At 40.7% G+C, this 20,657-nt stretch overlaps 1 protein-coding gene across 1 annotated transcript; it reads right to left on the bottom strand.

Annotated features, from left to right (window-relative positions):
* Positions 1 to 1,694: 1,694 nt before the first annotated feature.
* LOC125776218 (MOB kinase activator-like 2) lies at positions 1,695 to 7,777 on the bottom strand. The gene is made up of 2 exons (XM_049447300.1): positions 5,288 to 7,777; positions 1,695 to 3,441 (listed from the first exon to the last, which is right to left on the bottom strand). The coding sequence occupies exon 2, from the start codon at positions 3,038 to 3,040 to the stop codon at positions 2,042 to 2,044; it is 999 nt and encodes a 332-aa protein (XP_049303257.1). The 5' UTR covers positions 3,041 to 3,441; positions 5,288 to 7,777; the 3' UTR covers positions 1,695 to 2,041.
* Between the last annotated feature and the right edge of the window lie 12,880 nt (positions 7,778 to 20,657).

The following is a 20,657-nucleotide window of genomic DNA, read 5'->3' as shown; positions in this document are numbered from 1 at the left end:
TATTTACAAACTGTTAACAACTTTTCGCAGCAACAGATTGCATAACCCGACCACACACCGCCGCACACTCGTCCAGTCCTCCGTACGTATGTACGTGTGTGTGTACGGGTATGTGGGTCTATTTGCACGCAGTCATAAACAACTTAACCCTTTTGCCTGCTTATGTGTATTTGAAATGAAAAAGTGACCAACTCCTACTTCCGCTCACGCATCGCAACCCTGCGCCCAAGGAGCAGTACTTATGAGATTTTCAATTTTTTATGCGTTTAAAGGATTCCCATTTCACTTGTCGTCTGCTGTGCAACAAACTCGCCGAAACATGAACGACCTGCTTCCTCGAAACTAAGCTCTAAGTCAGAGATTTCCCCAAATTTAATGCCGGCACACATGATACCAGCGCTGCGATAAAGACTCGCCCGAGCCGCCGATGAAGATTCCGCACAGTGCCCTGGAGTATTATTCACGGCTTGTGTGGGTGCTGCGGGTAGTGTCAACAAAAGCTTAATTTTGTTGTTGCTGGACACCAATAACCCCGCCGCATTCCATCTAGTATATACTTTCCCATAAGTTTATGTGTGTGTGCATGTGTTTGCTTTTTAGAAAAACGAACGGAGCAGAAGGAGTTAATGTCGCAAGTACATTGGCAACATTTATGAAGATTGAAAGGGTTGCCGAACGCCGTGCCGACCTGAGACGTCCGTGCGGGGCCACAAATTAAAGGGGTGCATATGTTAACCCACTTGCAGTGGCGTGGTAAAAAACGAGCCGGCGCGGATGGAGCGTGCAAATGGGACTGAGCGGCAAGGATTCACGAATAACACCAAATGACACGAGCGCTCAAGTGCTGGCTCGCAAGTCTTTAGTGGTTCATATAAATGATTTCTGGTTGTTTAACTGTCTGCTTTCGTTTCGGCATGTACATGTATGTATGTATGTGATTTGTGTGCCTGCATGTGTGAATACCGTTATCAAACATTCATTTAGGACAAGTGTGTTCCTGAAGGGCAACGGTTGGATGGGCCAATTGATGAAACATCTTGTTTTCTCTCGATTATTGAATTTTGAACGCCCCTTTGTTATGATCAATTTTTTGTTGCTTTAACCTTCATTCGTGTTGTACGAACACAACGAACACAACCACACATTAATGCTCCGAACATATGTTTGCTGCTATTATTGTTGTCGCAGCTTATATCTGGAAGGTGTGAAAAGTAAGTGGCGGCATGTTTATGAAGAGACACTTGCCACCATATTGTCCGCTTTGAATACCTTACGCAATGCCCCCTGCTACTGGGGTCAATCAAAGTTGCAAAGGCTCATGGAAAACTGAAATTTGAACATAAACGATTTAGCATTAGTGAGCTCTATGAACCCTGGCGGCGTATCACGGCACCCGGTACGTTTATTAATCGGGAAGAAAGTTTGTTCCATCCTTCTCAGAAGCATTCCGAGCTTTATATAAAAATATCCCATTGAAAGCATACAGAAGAAGCATTGAGAAAAATAGAGCTTTAAATGATTATAGGAATTCCATCAACCCAGGATGTCCCCTAAGATCCCTTTCCATTTTCAGTGCTCATACGCTGCTTCTCTAGAAGGAGTGATGGATTTTTACTGATAATTGTTTAGTACTGATAAGTTTTTCTATAACTTATTTTTTTTTTTGTGAATATTGATATCATTGAAACCTTCTGTCGGTACCGGGCGAGTCTTTCTTTGCTTTACTTTAGCTATAGAAATACACAATTAGCCAGTTAAATGGCGTTAGACTCACGGGGTGTACTGTGGTGTTTCCGATTTTCAGAAATATGGAGAAAGTCCAAATTTATAGGTTAACGCCACTGTTCTACTAGATATTAATTTAATTTCGAAGCCCCAAATGAGATGTTTAATTTGATACTAAAATATATTCCATATTAACTAAAATGGATTAACCCAGAATCTTTACTACCTATATATGTATGTATATTGAAGCTGGCTACTAAGTGCACCTATACACACACACACACCCATAGACACGTATATTATGACATTAAAATCATCAGAGAACATTACCATACATACCTTGCTTGACCGGAGCAGCTTGAGCTGTGTGCACCGTCTGCCCGTTATCATTTGTTCGCTCTTCATCTCCGTGCGCAACCTCGTCTTCGTCTTGCATGTATTGCGTTTGAAGGAATTCCTGTTTAACGTGAATTTGCGGATAATGCGGCGATGGTGCTGTCGTCACTCCATCAGCGCTAATTGATGATTCATTCTCTCGGTGGCGAGTGGGCGAATAACACCCATGCCAGCAAGCTGTTGTCGACGTTAAAGCTGTTGGGGCAGCGGGGGAGATTTGCTTACCGCTGCCGTGCCACAGAGGGGAGCGGGTGCCTGAAGCGTAACAATTAACCTTGTCTCCGCCATCGTGGCCGTCGTTGTCGTCGCCGCCGTAGTCGTCGCAATTGTTAGCTTGGTGGCTATTGCCATTCAAATGTCGGCGATGGTGTCGATTTGATGAAGTATCGGACACGCCGTCATAACGGCCACCAAACACACTGCCATTGATGTTGTCTGCGTCGGCTGCGTTCGCTCCGTCGGGCTTGCTGCTGCTGGCGGTGGCAATTTCATTTACTACATAATTGCTGCTAACAACGCCAACTGTTGAGTGATGATGTGGCGAGGTAACGCTACCTCTCTCGTCTGTAATTTGGCTATTAACACCTGTAGTGGCTGCTGTTCTTATCGCCGCACTCGATGGAGCCATTGCCGTAAGCATTGTGCCGGCTAATGCGCCGGTTACTGCGGCCGTTGTTGTCAATGCTGTTGTTGCTATTGCCGTTGATGTCAGTACATTTGAGGCTATGACTGTATTTGATTGCTGTTTGATAGGCATGGATTGACTGGACGCATTCGGCCTGCTTGTCGCAGCCGCCGTTGGAGTGGTTCGAGTTGGCGACTTTGTCACCTCCGCTTCGGGCATTGCGGCGGCAGCGTCGGCCACTGTCATTAGAGGCAGAGAACGTTCTGGTTCGGGCATTGCCAAAAGCAGTGGCATTCGGACTGCGCGGCGTGTGGCGTTGCGTTGTGTAAATGTTGCCGTCGGCAACGAGCGCGTGGATCCAAACAAAGCGCGAAAATTGAAGACGGAGTGTTCAACGGAGGGGCGGCAATTCGTCAGCGAACGCTTTATTATGATTTATGGGTTTCGCGTTTAGCTTGCATCTGGCTGTTGTTGCCACGTCTCTGGAATGCGTAACCGCTTAGCCGCTCAGTCGCTTAGTTCTTTAGTTGCTTGCGTGCGATTTGGCTCATTATAACCATTTCGAAATGTTGTTGTACAGATGCGCTTTTAGATTATGATGTTGACCCATGCACCGTTGGTGATTTGTTTCCGAGCTATTATTGTTTTCTTGCTGTTGTTAGTTGTTACCTTCAATATGCTACGCATTTGCTCGGCTGGAAGACAAGAGGGGAACAATACGAGTACAAAAAGGAGTAAAATTCACCGAAAATGAATAGTGATAATTTTCTTTTCGATTTTAACGAGCTGATGAAAGCTTAATTTGCTAAGTGGACTGCCTTTGTAACGCACAGAGATGAAAAGACCACTGAACAGGTGAATTTCCCAATTTATCTCGCCCTTCCAAGATAATCGCATTTGTAATTGGTGTTAAACTGTTGACTGGAGTAATTTTACGAATCATCAAGTGCTACTCAATCTGCAGCCTTTGTCATAAGCAGACGAAATAAGTCAAAGTTGATGCCCACAAAGTGATTAGACTACTAAATTATCTGCGTCTACATTCGCGGATTACCCGAAACCTACAAGCGATTTATGAACTTAACTCGAGTGGATTTGAAATTTTCATAATTACGAGATGTTGCCTGCTGATTACGTGCATCGCTACTACGTCGCGCGGTAATCAAGTAAGTAATTTTACGTACGTGCCTACAAATATACATACAGGGTTTGTCCGGAAAGAGATAGAACTGAGTCTATTTAAAAACATTTATTGAACCAATCGTTACAATTCTTTAAAAAGTTTCAAAATAGGCTTTTTCTGCGTCGATCCAGAGCGCTTTCCAAGCATTGAAGGCGTCAAGGCTTTCTCCGGCATAGCCTTGAGAGCCGAGGTGCATGCTGCTTGCATTCCCTTGTCGTCTCAAAACGCTTGCCTTTCATCGGCTTTTTCAGGCAAGGAAACAAAAAAAGTCTGGGAGGGCCACGTTTGGGCTGTAGGGCGGCTGCGGAAGCATCGCTACATCGATTTAAGGTTTCTAATATACGGCCGAAAATGTAATATGCAAAATTACAGTTTGGGGCTCTTATGTCTACGTATGTATGTGTATATATTTCGAATAGTTTAATTAGCTGAATCTGGTGCGCTTCTCACATATAAAAACGACTCTATTTGGTTTATATTCTATTTCCTTTTAATCGTCTCTCTGAAACACTTACTGGTTCACATTCCTTGACCTTTAGCATAAAATTTACTCAAAGTTCCCTAAATACTTAAGGCAACTAGATTTTAAAAAATTAATTTCAAAAACTCAAATTCCTTAAAAGTCATTAACGAAAAGTAGAAAATTCTAAACATATTTTTAAAACAAAAATACTCCTCAGGTGTTTGCAAACATGTTCGTGTGGTCGCAATACTTGAACGCCACTCCACTCCTCTCTCAGGGGAAGTGCACCGCCCAGCCACACATCGCCCTCAAGCATTTGAATTTGTTTCCGAGAACAAACGCAAATTAAGGCGCTGATATGAGTTGTTTTCCCGCTTTGTTTGCATTTGTAATGCATGCAAAACACATTAAAGTGCGAGCGATAGACCGGCGATGGTACAGAAAATGATAACTTCGTACATTTCGATGTTATCACTTGGATACTGATGTTGTTTGCATGTCAAAAGCAATTGCCGCCCATTAAGACGAGCACACGAGAAGCGTTTGTACTTTTACCGACGCTAACGGTACATACACGCACACACACATGCCTTCAACTACATATAATATACAGTGTAGTAACGAAGAGTATAAATTGTGTAGAGCATTTGGCCTTTAGTTTTGAAATTGGAAAAATATGAAATGTGGCCGACGAAAATCTACTTCAGCTGTCAGGAGAATGATTCCACTTCTGATTCGAACTCCATAAAAAACAATAAGATTGCCACATATTTTAAGCTTTCGTTTCAATAAATATTCACTGCGTTTTAAGCAAGATTGAGTTATATTGCTCGTTGTTCAATTGTTTAGCTACGAAGTTACTCAGTAACACTTATATAAAATGATAAAAACTCACGTTTACTAATTGTGTCCAACTCCGACGGTTATGATTTCCTCACGCGCTCGTCGATATTATTCACATTACACAACAGTATTTAAACAAATTTCTTTGGCAACTCAAAGTTGCAAATAAACTTTATAACACAACTCGTCTCAAGCAGATATGCAAATAGTTGCTTTGTCGATGCTCCTCGTTTATTAACGAGTTGGCAGGAAAGCAAGCACAAATTACACACATACGCCCTGTAGCACTCGGAAATTTCAATAACGATGCACAGAAGATCACTAGTGTCGCCTTAGCGACAGTGCCGTCGGCAAAGTAATCCACGCTAATAGTCTTACGCTCATGCACACACACACACACACACTTGCACTTAGAGAGAAGATTTGCCCCTTTAATCGAATTGTGGTAGCCAGTCAAAGGCGCTTCCGCGATTCCACCGTCTCCAACACATAAAATATTTATGAGTGCCAGAGTGTGAGTGTGTGGACACTAATGTAAATTGTCGTTTTGTAACGCAACGATGAAACACTGCCGCCGCGTTGCGTTGCCTTACTGCCAATTTAATGGCCTGATTTTCACTCAAAAACAATTGCGAACTAATTGTATGTTACAATTCTTGAGCGACGCGCGAAAACACACAATTCTCGTTGTGGCCACATGCCACACGAATGCAGGCTTATGTACGTACACTTGTGTGTATGTGTAAGAATGCTGGTATCTCGGTAATCCTTGCCGCCTTATCCCTACAACCGTCAAGTATTCGTTAGCTAGTTTCTTTCTTGTTCTGCTTGTTCTTTTCGCGTTTGCGGCTTCAAGTCGGCGCGCGGCAAGTCGTTCAATCTAGCGGTTGCGGCTTTTTCAAATGAATCAAAGTGCGTTTCGCGCTCATTTCGCGCTCATCAATTCAGAATCGCCTAAGAAATTGCATGTGACATCGGGCTTTTTGATTGACTTCCGACACTCGACTGACCGGCCAACAAGGCAGGCAGCAAAAAACGCGCCGACCGCGTCCACAGCCGTCTGCCAATGTCGCGGTGCACAACAACACGTACAACAAAAATACAACTGCAGCAATGAAAAAGCCTACGCTGGCCCACAATAGCCGGCTGAGTGCTGAAAAAGTGAGGCAGCCGCACAATTCGCCGCATAAATCGGTGGACATGAGCGAGCGCCGAGCATCCAAGCGATGGGAGGATTTCGTTCATGTCTTTCTACCATTCTTTAATGCAGCTTGTGGGGCTACTACATTTCTTTTTTTTTCAGTTTTCAAACATTTACTAAATTTTTTTTGCCCTTATTTTTTATTGTTGGAAGCAATTTGTTGACGGAGGGAGAGGCTGCATTGCTATGGGGGAAAAAATGCTGGGAGAGGATCGCTTCGAGAAGGACAAGTTATGTGGCGGCAGCACAATACTTTTAATGGCCCTGTTGTTAGTGAGACAACAACAGCAAAATCGCCATGATATTGACAGAGTTCGAGAATTTAATGAAAGTGACAGCAAAACACTAAAAAATTTCAATTGCGAAAACATGTAAGCGCTCCTTCACACACACGTGTGCAGCGAAATGTGTTGGCGCACGCACACACACGCACGTACATTCATATACAAAATATAGGGAGAGACGAGCGTTGGCCGGTTTGTATGTGTGTACATATGTATATATGCACTTAGAGTAGGCAATCTAATAAATAGGAAAGCTATGTCAAGTGCTGATCCGATTTGCACAAACCCGAAGGAAGAGCAGCCAATCCTGACCATTATAAAACTGTCTTCTGTCTAAATAAATTAGGTCGTGAAAAGCGTAAATGTTTCATTAAAATCACAGTTATTTTTGTAAGACCGACACTATCAGGGTTTAGCAGATTTTTTTTAGAATATTTATACACACGCATTTACAATAACCGCAGGGATAAATATGTAATATGAATTGGCTCTTATGGAACCATTAAATAAGATTCAGTTGAAGGCGTTTGTAAACTTTACAAAACTTCCAACCGCCACAAGCTTTACACCGGAAATTTTGGTGATTATCGTGCAATATTTTTTCAGTAGCTTGGTGATCCTATTGAATTCAGCCTGTTCAAAGATTTAAAATGTGTAATCATGCACAATATTCACTAGCTAGTGCCACCAATTCGGTCCGCGTTTTTTTGTTTATCTCGCCTATTTAGCAAATGCAAAGCGACTTTATCAATAGGATCCATTCATCCTAAATTGAATGCGACCGCAAAAACATCCAACCCCTCGCCCACACCCTGCGACCCGACTTAATTTAGGTACCAAGTCTTATGTGCACTTTTTCCAGCAAATTATGGCATCGATGTTGTTTAGTATGTATTTATAAAGCCGTTAACAATTCTAATGAACCGTACCATATTGAAACGAATCGGTCGAAAACAAACTAAATGTATGCAACTCAAAATGCGACTGCAGGGCTGCAAACAGCATAGCCGATGCACACGGCAGGCGGCGGTGATGCCAAATTCCAAACGGCCAATGGCAATAAAAACTTAGCAACAACAACAAAAAGAACGACAAAGTATGAAATATCCAAAAAAGTAAACTGTCTAAAATCTGCACATATGCACAGATGACGCCAGTAAATAATAATAAGAAATAGAGAGCTCATCTCACGAAATTACGTTCCACACAAGTCGAGAGCGCCTCGTGCCAACGCCAAATTATTCAAAATGGTTTACGCGCTCATCAAACTGGGGAAATGCAGCGAACGGCGCGGCATCAAAAGCACCAAAAACGATAGCGGACAGCTCCCCTCACCCCCCAAACGAGAGAGCACATAATAGCGGAGCTGACGCTTTCGATGTGGTAAACAATGCCTCCAACTGGCCAAGCAGCCAATCAGCGCAAGCTGAGCTGCGCGGGAGCTCAGCAGCGTATAGCGCATGACAGTGGAGCAAAACTTCGAACGTTGAATCTTGCTTTATTCCGTCGACTGCGCTAGCGACGAAACGCTGACAGTTTGTTAAACATTCGCATTGCCTCTATGTAAATCTTTAAATCAAAGAGTTTGTTTGAAAATTAAATTCCGAAGTCATGATTAATAATAAATGTGTTTGGAAAAGTACAATTAGAAATTTTACATATTCTTTAAAGACACCACCCCATCAGCCAATCGATTCGACAATACCAGACTCGTGTGAGTCGAAAGTGCTCTCAGAGTTCTCCAGCATCCTACAGTCGCATCCATCAGCACTGCATAGTCGCCAATCTCCCTTAGCCATTCACTCTTTTCTCTCTTTTATCAAAGGGAATGCATTTGGTATTTGCCTGCTGCATGTCCAGAGCACTCAGCTTCAGCCTGCTTGCCTCCGGTTTCATGTTGGCCGTTGCCACTGGCGTTGCAGCCGTTGTTGCCATTGTTGCCACTGTTGCAGCTTTGTTCCTTGCTAATTTCTGCTCATTAAAGTTGTCGTCGTCGTCTCACTATTTAGCCCCTTCATACCGAACACTTCTGTTTTGCCCCATTCGCCACTCATTGACTAAGTTTCTTCTTAGTTTTGTTGCGCTTTGCTTCTTCACATATTCTACGCTTCTATGCTTTCGTGATTTTGTTGTGGTCGCGGTCTGCTTCTGGCATGAAAGATGAAGCCTCTTAAAGCACGCGTACTTTTCTTTGCTTGCTTCTTTCGTTTCGTGGCTGTGTCGACTGTTTTTGGTAAAATTCTTCACTTTTCCGGGTAGCTGCTGTGCGTCTTCGCCGTTGCCACTATCGCTTTAATTCATTGATTACCAACATCAAATCTCGGCTGCTATTAGTTGACGCAGCTTTGTTTTTATAACTCCCATATATACACACATACACATACATATATATTTTCGTACGTATGAATATTTTTTCTGTTCTTATGTTATTTATGCGTGTGTGGGTGCAGACAATCCCAAATACACACATGAATAGAATGCTCCTTTAATTCCCATTTTGTATGTGTGTGAATTGTGCGTATGTAAGTGAGCAATTATACATGTAGACAGACGTACGTTCATATGCGCATATGTATGTAAGTTTAATTGAACATGCAAATGAGGGTAGTTGGCGAATCTTTGGTTAGTCGCCGAGTGACGGAATTACATATGTATGTATTAATCGTTATTTTTGGCAAATATTTCCAATCTTTTAATTAAACAGAATCCCTGACTTCCTCAATACCTGGTTAGCAACCAGCTCTATCGAAAGTGTAAAAACGCGTATGGTGTCGTCTACTTAGCCAACGTGGACATAGTCCATTATCAATATTTTAGATAAAGTGGGAAGCGTCTAACTTTTAAAATTTGCGTGTAAAGGGATATTTTACCCTGGTTCGGAATTTATGTGAGGCTCTCCAATGCTTTTCCCTTTTGCTAGATCATTGATTAAGTTTCTCCCGCAATTTCTGGTGGTCGCATTGATATGTGACATTGATATCACCGAAAGATCGTCGTGGTGTATTAATTTTTCCAAAATGGCGGCCGTCATGAGCTAAAAGTTTTGTTGCCTACTACCACTACGCAGGACCCAGTGTCCATTCTATCGACATATTGTCTTCCAAGGAAAAAACTTTTCCATCAAGCATTTAGCAGACATAAAAACGTAAATTATTTGTTATTATTATATACGAGTATAAATATTGTTATGTTCAGGAAACACCACGAAGTATTAGTCCCTCAACAGGGTAAGGTAATATCTGCACGCCAACCAAAACTATGGCAGATATTGCAATTCTTTAGAAATGGGAGTGGATCAGCAATATTTTGAGTCCTCTTCGATTTGCTTTGCTTTCGCATTCATAGGTACCTTACTTTCCTATGCTATAGCATTTGCGGCAGAATTAGATTTTCCAATATTTCTCTATTTAAAATTTATGAATTTGAAAGCAAGTTTACATAGCAAGCTCCAGCTGCCTATGTACATAGCGGCTATTGTAAGTACATAGAAATCGCTTGCACCTCCCGAATCTTGCCACGTTGTTATGTACTGTCGCATTCGTGCATTTTCCATTTCCATGGCCTTTTATTACTAGAAATTGCATGTAAATTTTTGAATAAAACTCCTCCTTTAACGGCGTGGTTAGGGAGAATTATTTACATTGCGTTATGAAAATTTGAGAGCAACGTAATTTTATTGGACAGTTTTGAGCGCATGTCCTACGCAGGAGCAAGACACAACTCTCGCCTGTGTGCCACTCGTATACCATAATTTTATGCACGTCGTCGTGAGTTTTTTAGCCTGCTCCCCTATTCATAAAAGTAGAAGGAGAGAGTATTTTAGATTGAAAAGAGAAGAATAATTTTGAATTTCAAAGTATTTGGTTATGTCCAGCCCATTACATATAGTACTTGTATATGCGCCTGCAAGAGCTTTTGGACTATAATGCATATATGTATGTAATGTACATATGTATGAACGTAGGTTGAGTGAAGTAGATACAAATAAAATGCCAGCCACACTTGCATGTGAATAGCTACAATAGGTGCTTCCACTGGCAAGTGCACATACATGAATACAAACATACATACATATGTGCTTACATAGAAAAGTACATTGTAAATATTACAAATTTAATGCTTAGTGCCGACATAAATACATAAATGCATGTGAAAATATATATCTACATATTTCATATAAAATTACTCCACACTCCACGCAGGCATTCATTTGAGACAAATGCCGTTTGTGTGTGTGTCTGTGTATTTGTGCGCTTCACATGCTCGGGTTGACAGGAAAAGTATTTTTTATTGCGACAAAAAGCAAATAAACTTTCATAAAATTTCTCCTTTGAGCCAGGACATGAAATGCCCAGCCAGCCAATTGTGTGTGTGTGCTTTAGGGAACTTGTGTGGTCATGTTGGATATGGCTGTGTGTGGGCAAGAGCATATGCAAGCGTTTGCATGCAAGAATAGAGAAGATGGCTACGGCATTAAAATTGCTTCTAAGTCGTGCCTGCTTCACTCTCGGACATCAACTCCTATGCACCGTTATCCATGCAAAAATATTCGTACCAGCATCGCACACGCGTGTGTGTCAACAGCGGATCCTTCCTTACCCCCACCATCTTCGCGTTCTGCTTTCACTGTGCTCTTGAGTTTAAAGCAACTTCAAAATCCTTCTTATGTACAAAGAAACATTTTTATGTAATAATTATATACACAGGTATATGTTTGTAATATGTGGTTGTGACGATGTAAGTATGCATTTCCATTTATGCTGGCGAGTGGCGACGAGAGATGTAAAATTGGAGAGGGGAAAGTGTCAAGTGATTACAATTCAAATACAAGTTGTGCAGTCAGCTTGGCCACGGAGGTTGGGCGCTGCTTGGTGAGACGACACTCATAACAACATGCCTACAGTTATAACTTTCATAATTCGAGTACACTGACGCCTTAGTTTTCATACGCCCTGTATGCCTTAAATATACGAGTCTGTATGAAAACCCTCAGATATATATGTACACATAACCTTTTTTTTATAAATATGTAGGTACTGGTTATTTTCTTTGCAATTTTCTAATTTTGGATTGTACAAGAGAGTATATTAGTAACAATTTTCTTTATCTGTATAAATTTCAAACGTAGCAATAGCGACATGAAACCTTAATGGTTTCAACTCTTTTTTGAATGAACAAGAAGAGTTACTCTACAAAATGTTGGACGAAACTAATGCTTATAAGACTTAAATTATTGAGGGCTCTGAAAATTATAAATAAATATAACATTTGGCTAACATTCGCCTGATATATAAGTAATAGGACTGAGTCGATTTAAAAAAAATTATTGAACCAATACCAATTACAATTCTTTAAAAACTTTCAAAATAGGCTCCTTCTGTGTCGATGCAGCGCTGCCAGTGCGATTTCGAAGCATTGGAGGCCTCACGGAAGGCATTTTCCGGAATAGCCTTGAGAGCCGAGGTGCCTACTGCTTGGATCCCGTCTATCGGCTCATTCCTTTCATCGGCCTCTTCATGCAAGGAAACCAAAAAAATTCCGTGGGGCCACATCTGGGCTGTGGGGCGGCTGCGGAAGCGTTGGAATGCCGGCCTTGGTTAGATAGCTGTTCAAAAAAAAAGGCAGTGTGAGCCGGGGCGTTGTCGTGGTACAACTTCCAATCGGCTGAGATGTCTTGTCGGACCCGATTGAACCTTCGTTTGAGTCGCTTGAGGACTTCCACGTAAAATTTCGCGTTAACGATTTGTCCAGGAGGAACAAATTCAAGGAGAATCTGGCGTGTGTGACTCGGAAGATTGCCTGTTTGTCTCGGAATGAAATGAAATGAACGAAATGTTTGTCCTGACTCTCCAGGTGTTCGGAGATAACTGACCAGCTACTCGTTCGTTAGCTAGAAACGACCTCTACCGACTCCAGTCGGTGCGCACACGCTCCGAAATACAGTCGCAGTAGAAGAAAATGAGTCCTATTACTTCCCGGACAAACCCTGTACCAGCATTCCTATGTCCCCTTTCCCTTGATAGAGTGTCTCTATTACGGAATTGTCCTAATGGAAGCTTATGCTTTGTTCGTCACTCACAGCACCCAAATTTGCCAGAAAGAAACTCAGATGAGAGCTTATATGACATTATACCATAACTTCATCTATTAAGTCTTTGTAATTTTACCATTTATGGTTTCCTAGAAAATTTTAGACAACGTTCACCAAACATTTCCAGGTGAGTTTTGCCTGATCATTCAGAGTTTCTTCGAAGCTTTTATTCTTTATAAGTTGCCGTATTTGTCGACCGACAAATATTTCCTCTCTAAGTTTTACCTCGCTGAGCTTGCAAATTTTTCTTTCAAATGGGTTATGTCTGGGTTTTTGTTTAGCTCAACCTATTAGCGTTACACAACATTTATGTGGAACCCAGTATTTATCGTGATTCCTAGCACTGTTCGATTAATGACGTGAAATTTAAATTTAATATGAAACTCGTCCTTATATTAGAGTTAATTTAGTTATCAACGTCTATAGTGACAAAATAGAACTACTGTGGATTAATATTGAACTTGCTGAAAATATATAACAATTGTCATACTAATTTTGGTGAGCTTCTGACGTATAGCATGCATGATTAGCTGCATTAAAAATATAGTTACAGAAATTTATAAATTTCAAATTGCGAAAAAAGTTAAAAATTGCTCCATCACCCCCGCGTAAACTCCAAAGAATGCTAACCGATCAGACACAGCACAGCAGATAACGAGGTCTCGCACAACATTTTTTGCTTAAATGCTGAAATATAAATATTTTCAAGCTGATCCACAAGTATGTGAAAGTGTGTATGTGCCTCTGGCTGGGTATTTGCGCCCAAAGTAAAAAAGTCGGCTGCGAAAGACACCTTCGCCTTCCGTACAGTGTTTTGTGGGCTTGTTACGAGCTCATGGTATCAACATATCGGCGTACACGCTGACATGCGAGGATGTGTATGCAAAAAAGGGACTGTGCTGCAACGAAGCGCAACTGGGTGTAGAGGCCTAGGGATATTTGCGCTGCGTGTTGATAATTGCGGATATTTTCGCCTCTGTACGCGTCTCATGCATTTGGCAGCACGCGCATGTGCGCACGCTTAGCTGCTTTAAAACAAAAACGAGGCCACAATTATGGACCTACTTATGTAGATAAGTGCGCGCTTCCACTGGCGTTCTATACGCGCATACTAACTACATCAGTTGGCATCTATGTGGGTATGAGAACGCTTTGCGACGCGCGCACTCTGCAATTCACACCCGAACAGCTGCAGCTCGATACGCCAGCAAAAGGCTATTTAAGCGAGCCGTTCTTTACTCTCCACTCGACCCGGCCTAAACTCCAGTTGTGGCGTTCTTTTGTGCGTCTTTTTGTTGTTGCATCTCTTTGGTTTTGTGGCGATTGCGTGAATTGCTGCTTAACGGGCCGATATCAGTGGCAGCGGCTCAAGTGCCAGAGGATACTATGCGGAATACGGGTGGCTATTGCGGTTTCATTGCTTAGCAGCGGATTCTGGTGCTTATCGCGATTTGCGTTCAACAAGCTCATACAAGTATGTAGTTATTATTAAAGCATTAATGGCAACCAAGTGTGAGGTCTCAGTCGGGATGCCGGATCTGGTGGCTGGAATCTCGCGCAAACTCGTAAAAACCTATGGACATAGTCGTATATGTGGATGTGTGCGCTCGTAGTGTACTGCACAGGTAATGATTGTTAGTAATGCAACCATGAATGAAATGATGCAAAACAAGCGGAGATATTTACTTGAAAACTTTACTGCGTTACACCACTTGGGCTTGCTCAACATTCGCGGTATTTAGGAGTGAAGTGAACTAAAAAGAAAGAGCTCACACACTTAATTCCGGGCCGCCACGAACGGAATGTCTTCTCAAATTCAAGAAAATAAATTCAAATGTATTAAAACGAAAAGCTGAAATGTCAGATAAATGCGCAAGGAAATTGCAATAAAATACAACTACTGTGAGACTGCAATAGTAAACGGGTGTGGGTGTACTCGTAGATGACATACCTAGGAGTAAAATGGGAATAACATAACAATGAAGCAGGCACAGCATTTAGGTAAGAAAAAGCGTTAAATAGGTTCCCCATTAAAGCTCATTTGAAATCAGACAAGTCCGATTAAAATCTTATTTCTCACCTTGTGGCGTTCGTTGTGGTGGAAAATTGGTTGTGCGGCCGGTTGACTGAGTACTTTGTTGGTAGGTGTTGAAACTCAACAATTGTCTGCGTCGAAGATTGCGATTCGGAAGGAGCATAAGTTCAGCTACAAACGCTGAACTAAATACATACACACGGTTCACCTAAGCAGTACAAAAGTGGCGGACGAAGACAGGGCTGCTGCAATTCACGCCTTGTCTTGCCTTACTCCCAGCTCCTTACTTTATTTGATTGCCTTTATTGCTGGCATATTTGCTTTATTAAAAACCAATAACAACCACAACAACAGTGGATAAAAGCAAAACAGTTGTATGTATCGTACTTTATACCATTGAGAAATGCTAAGGTGTGATCAATTATGACAATGCTATGCGTCCCGGTGTATGTGTGGATATGTGTGCGCACTTGCAACACGATTGCAATTCCACAAAACTATTATCCAAGACACAAAGTATCGTTTTCGTGTTGTCGATTATGACGCTGCAAGTGTCTTCGTTCCTCAAGTGTCTACGGCTGGACACATTCCCGTACAAACTTGTGAAAATTTCATATAACGTTATTTAGTATTGTAATAATGGACAGGCGAAGTGAGTCCTGATAGCCAACTCATTGACGGAATTTTCAGTCAGAAATTGAAAAATTATATTCTATTGAAATGGAGTTGCAATACATACGGAGAATCTACTTATGTATATATAATCGTTTATTGTATTTTGAATGATGTCTTGAACTAAAATGACACTTGACTATTGGGTCCGGAACTGACGGTCGGCTTATATCCCTGGTGTAGCAAATGAAAACCCTTTGAATAAGTATTTTTTCTTACAGAAGCTCAGCTTTATATTGGACGAAGATTTCATAAAAACAAGTTTGCAGTTTGGAGCCAGCCAGCTTTACTAATATTATATTTGTTGGTGGTGTTTTGAAAGAAATCCACTGTGATAGCTGAAAAAGTGTTGCAACAACTTATTGGAAATAGTTATATTTTTATTAACAATTCTGAAAAATTGGGAACATTTTCCGAGTTTTCTGAACGTCTATCTGAAAAATACTCTCTAAATTTAAAACTACCGCAAAACAATATTCTAAAATTAAGAGAGGGAGAATGTATATTTGTGTGTGTATTCATGCTATGCCTAACCTCATTAAATTGGGTTTCTAACTTCGTAACCCAAGCAATCTAAATTCACTACAAACCCAAAGTTTCCAAAAGCCGTCGGCACTACGCAATCCTTTTGCATAACCAACAAATATTTGCTTGGGTGTCTGGTGCAAGCAGACTGAGTGAGTTTCGGGTCGTCAAAGTACCGAAATGAGAGTAAATAAAAAAGAAGTATGTACTCGTGTATAGCAAAAGTAGTGCGGAGCTTCGGTTCTTATTCGTTTAAGTAGTACAAGTTCAATGCGCTCGAAATTAGTGGTATTTGAGGTAAGTGGGTTATTGCGCTGACCTCTTCTGGCCGCTTGTACATCTCCTTGTGTATCCTCTTCCCAGGTCAATTTGTGAGCTTGACCAGTGTTGAACTTGTTTCTTCGCGCAAATTTTCGCGCTCACTCCACTTGCTCCATATCCACATATAATAAGTGTTCTTTAGACACAGATGGGTGTATGCACATACTTACATATGTATCTACAAATAACTTCGTACATACATATGGCGTTAGATGTCCAATGTTGGCACTGTGGCGAAAGCAAAGAAAAAAAACAATCGTGATTCATTTTCACTTTCTCGAAGAAGAGTCTGTTCGCAACCGCCCATTTGCTTAATCGCCCATCCAACAGACCACGTGTTTGTCTGCTCATTTATTGTACATTAACAGGAGGTTGCACGTCTCCACATACGCATACATATGTATCTATTTACAAATGGGCTTAGCACACATATACATACATATGTATAACTGTGAATATTTAGGAAGCATTTGTTTCCGCGGCTGCCTTAGTCAAAACATCAGAAATTGCTGTGCTCACATATGCGGGCGTACATAAAAATGTCTGGGGCATGTAGCACAAATGCAACAAGTGTCCTTCGCGCGGCGTCATGTCTTCGCTTTTAGCCACAATCGGGAATCCCCGTCGAATGTCCTTGATTTACGCTTCAATTTCACTCCGTCTGTCCTTGTCGTACTTTCCTTAACTTTCGCGTGAGCCAACTTGTCAATGACGCCGCTTTATCATGTGTGAGCAACTAAATCACGAACTCCGTAAGAGGTAAAGCAATACGGAGAGAAATCCGGTGGAATACCTAATTTTCGAAATGGTTCGAGAGTAAGGAATATTGCAATTTTAATTGTGCATGCCTCGTGTAGATCCGTGGTGTGAGAGCTCTTCCACAATTCATCTCGTTGATCTACCTTTGGTCGAACAGTGCGTCTCAGCTATATGTAGAGCTATTGCCATTTCCTGGCTGATATTATCCCCTACACTTCTTTCGTCTAACTTCACTGTATTTACTGCGCTGCTCAGGTAACCTTACTCTTGATATTAAATACATACTTACTTATGTCAGCGTAATGGAGAAAACCAGCTTTCAGCAATTAATGAATGAGTGATGGAATGACACTTTATTGGTGCAACTTTATACAAGAGCACGTATCTATATATGTATGTGTATATATATACAATATGTTACTGTGTATTTATGCCAAAGACATTTCTTCGAGTCCGCATCTCTTTGCGCTCATTACTTCAGTACTTTATTTTAATGGAGTATCGATGTGCAAGCCGCCATTTTCCATTAAAAATTAGTAATGTAGAATCTAGAGTCTCTCGGCAGGTGATGCAGATGATTCGGTAACCACATTTTATTAACTGACTATAATATATACCATAAATATCTGCAAGTTATTTTAAATACCCGTTTTCAAGTTTACAACATAAGCACTGAGAACATTTACTAGCAAAATGTGACAAAATATAAAAAAAAAACAACTCAGGTGTGAAGGTATATCCTTATAAATCATTATATTAACCAGTTGAACCGATTTCACGAGGTCTGTCTACTATGTTGAGCTGAACGATCTGATATAAAGTAGTCGAAAAGTTTCGCTTTTTTTATTAAATTTCAACATATTTTTTTTATATTTATAATGAACTTTAATGAACCAAATATATACGATTTGGGTGTACCACTTTTTTCTATTTTTCTGCTAGAGACATTATTCCATCAGTGTAAAACTTTTATGCTCTCTGCTTTCTCGGCGAAAAACTGCGACAAGTAATTTTCATAGGCTTCTCTTGAAGCCAATTTTACTACATTAATAGAGTTCTGCGTAGACCGAATCAATTGGTAGTCTGATGGTGCAAAGTCAGGGCTATATGGTGGATGCATCAAAACTTCTCAGCCGAGCTCTCCCAGTTTTTGCCGAGTCATCAAAGATGTGTGTGGTCTAGCGTTGTCCTGATGGAAGACGAATCCATTTGTGTTCATCAGCTCTGGCGGGTTTCTCATCAGTTGTTGACAGTAAAATGTAGATTCAATTGTTCGACCAGGCTGAAGCAGCTCATAGTGCATGATTGCTTTCCAACCCCACCAAACACTCAGCATAACCTTGCGAGGCGTCAATCCTAGTTTTGCGACCATTTGTTGAGCTTCACTACGCCTGGACTATGATCTTTTTCGCATATTATTGTAGTATTTGATCCACTTCTCGTTTCCTGTTACCATTCGCTTGAGAAATGGTTCGATTTCATTTCGTTTCAGCAGAGAATCGCAGATGTTAATTTGGTCCATTAAATTTTTCACAGACTATTCATATGGTACCGAAACGTCGAGCATCTTTTTGTAGGCAGCATTTTCTAAATAGCTCAAAACTATTTGATGATGAATGTTAAGTTCCTTAGTATTGTCTTGCCTGCTTATGTGACCGTCCTGCTCAATCTTTTCCATAATTTCATCCACTTTTTCAACAATGGGTTGGCCAGAGCGAGGTGCGTCTTTCACATGAAAATTTCTGGAACGGAAGCGAGCGAACCATTGTTGTGCTACACGAACTGATACAGTGTCGTCTCCGTAAACTTCACAAATTTCATCGGTGGTTTGCGTGGCATCTTCCCTTTTTTATACAAAAATTTCAAAATATAGCGAATTTCTTCATTATTTTCACTCATTTTGAACAGCTGTAACTCTTTTTCAACCTCCCCGAATTTAATTTTATATGAAGCTTAAAATCTCACCTTTCCAACACTATATGGTATGACACAATAGGGGTATTCTCTTGCTCTTGCAAAACCTTTGCACAGTGCACGACAACAACAAGGCGTTTTGTATAAACTCAAGCAATTGTACGCATGCCTTTGTATTTTTCAAACTGAGTGACGGCAACGAGGCGAGCTTACATCATGCCATTATCAAATTGTTATCAAAATATCAATATTGATCGTAAATAGAATTACAGATGAGCTGCAATAAACTTTTAGTAGCAGATAATTAAGAATTGTCACAAGAAATAACAAATTTAATAATAATTTGACATCGGGAGTACGGACAGCTTGTTACTGGTTAATTAAAATGGAGCAGTCAGTCGTAAAACGAAAATTTACTCATAGAAATTTCGTATAATTGATGTTTTTACGAGCTGCCCATGTGCGCCTTCAACACACGCACACAAATACACAAGCGCCGAACTCCCCACAAATATCCACAGATACTCATTGTAAATGCGCTATGTATGTATGTATGTGCAACATTGTTACTGTCATTACATATGTAAGTATTCAAATAAAATGCACAAAAGGTACGCTCAGTAAATTCGTAGAGTTGCGTTATATCCACATAAAGCCGTTGCACAGAAGTGCGAAATATTCGCTCTTGACTTTTCATAACTTAAATGTAAAAGTGTATGTTTTCGGTGTAGTAAATACATTACTACAATGGTATTGAAGAGGCGCAAGAATTTCTCCGCATGTGATGAGATATCAAATTCGCTATTAGAAATTCCGTCTTTAATTGAATGCTGTACTTAACCTAATCAAATAATGTTTTATGAAATTAGAATTGTCAAAATAACCTAATAAAAACGCAAAATAAACACCAACTCACACACACACACATATGTATGTACCTTCACTCAACAATTTTGAGATATGAATGTGTGCGTTGATTACGATTAATTGAAAATTGTTTAACACACTCGTATCTGCTTATCGCAAGGCAGCCAGTCGCTGAGTTAAGGAGCGCTTAATTAAAACTTAAATATCGATATCTGTGTACCTGCCTGAGCTTAGCTACATACAGACAACGCTTATTTGCTTAGTATGGTAAGATATGGCAGCAGAGAGCGATTACAGCGTTACGGTTATGCAGAGCGAAGCGCGAACACGTTTAATTAAACTCTGGAACCCTGCACTTATACACTCACACATACATACATAACATACACACATACCTCCATATTATGCTGGAAATATTGCAGCCATTTATAGTTAAAGGGACAATACAAAGTGGTTCGAATATATTGTATGTAAATAACAGGTCACCGTGGACGCCTAAAAGAGGCTACCGCCGACCAAAACATTAAAAAAGTTTCGAAATAAAACACATTTTTTTCAAAATTGTTTTTTTTTTTTCAGTCAACATAGTAGTTCCCTTTTACATACATACATGCATGCAGTCCTCTGCACTTGGCTGCTATTTTTAGCAAAGAAATGTTTTTGCAAATATCGCGACTCTTAAAATATTGGCAGTAGTTGCAACATACATACATATCTATGCATATATGTAAGAGTGTACACTCATAGTATAAT

The sequence above is a fragment of the Bactrocera dorsalis genome, chromosome 1, assembly GCF_023373825.1.
Source record: "Bactrocera dorsalis isolate Fly_Bdor chromosome 1, ASM2337382v1, whole genome shotgun sequence".
In the NCBI taxonomy this organism is placed as follows: Eukaryota; Metazoa; Arthropoda; class Insecta; order Diptera; family Tephritidae; genus Bactrocera; species Bactrocera dorsalis.
The sequence above is the reverse complement of the archived record's forward strand: the minus strand, read 5'-3'. Positions and strand labels throughout refer to the sequence as shown.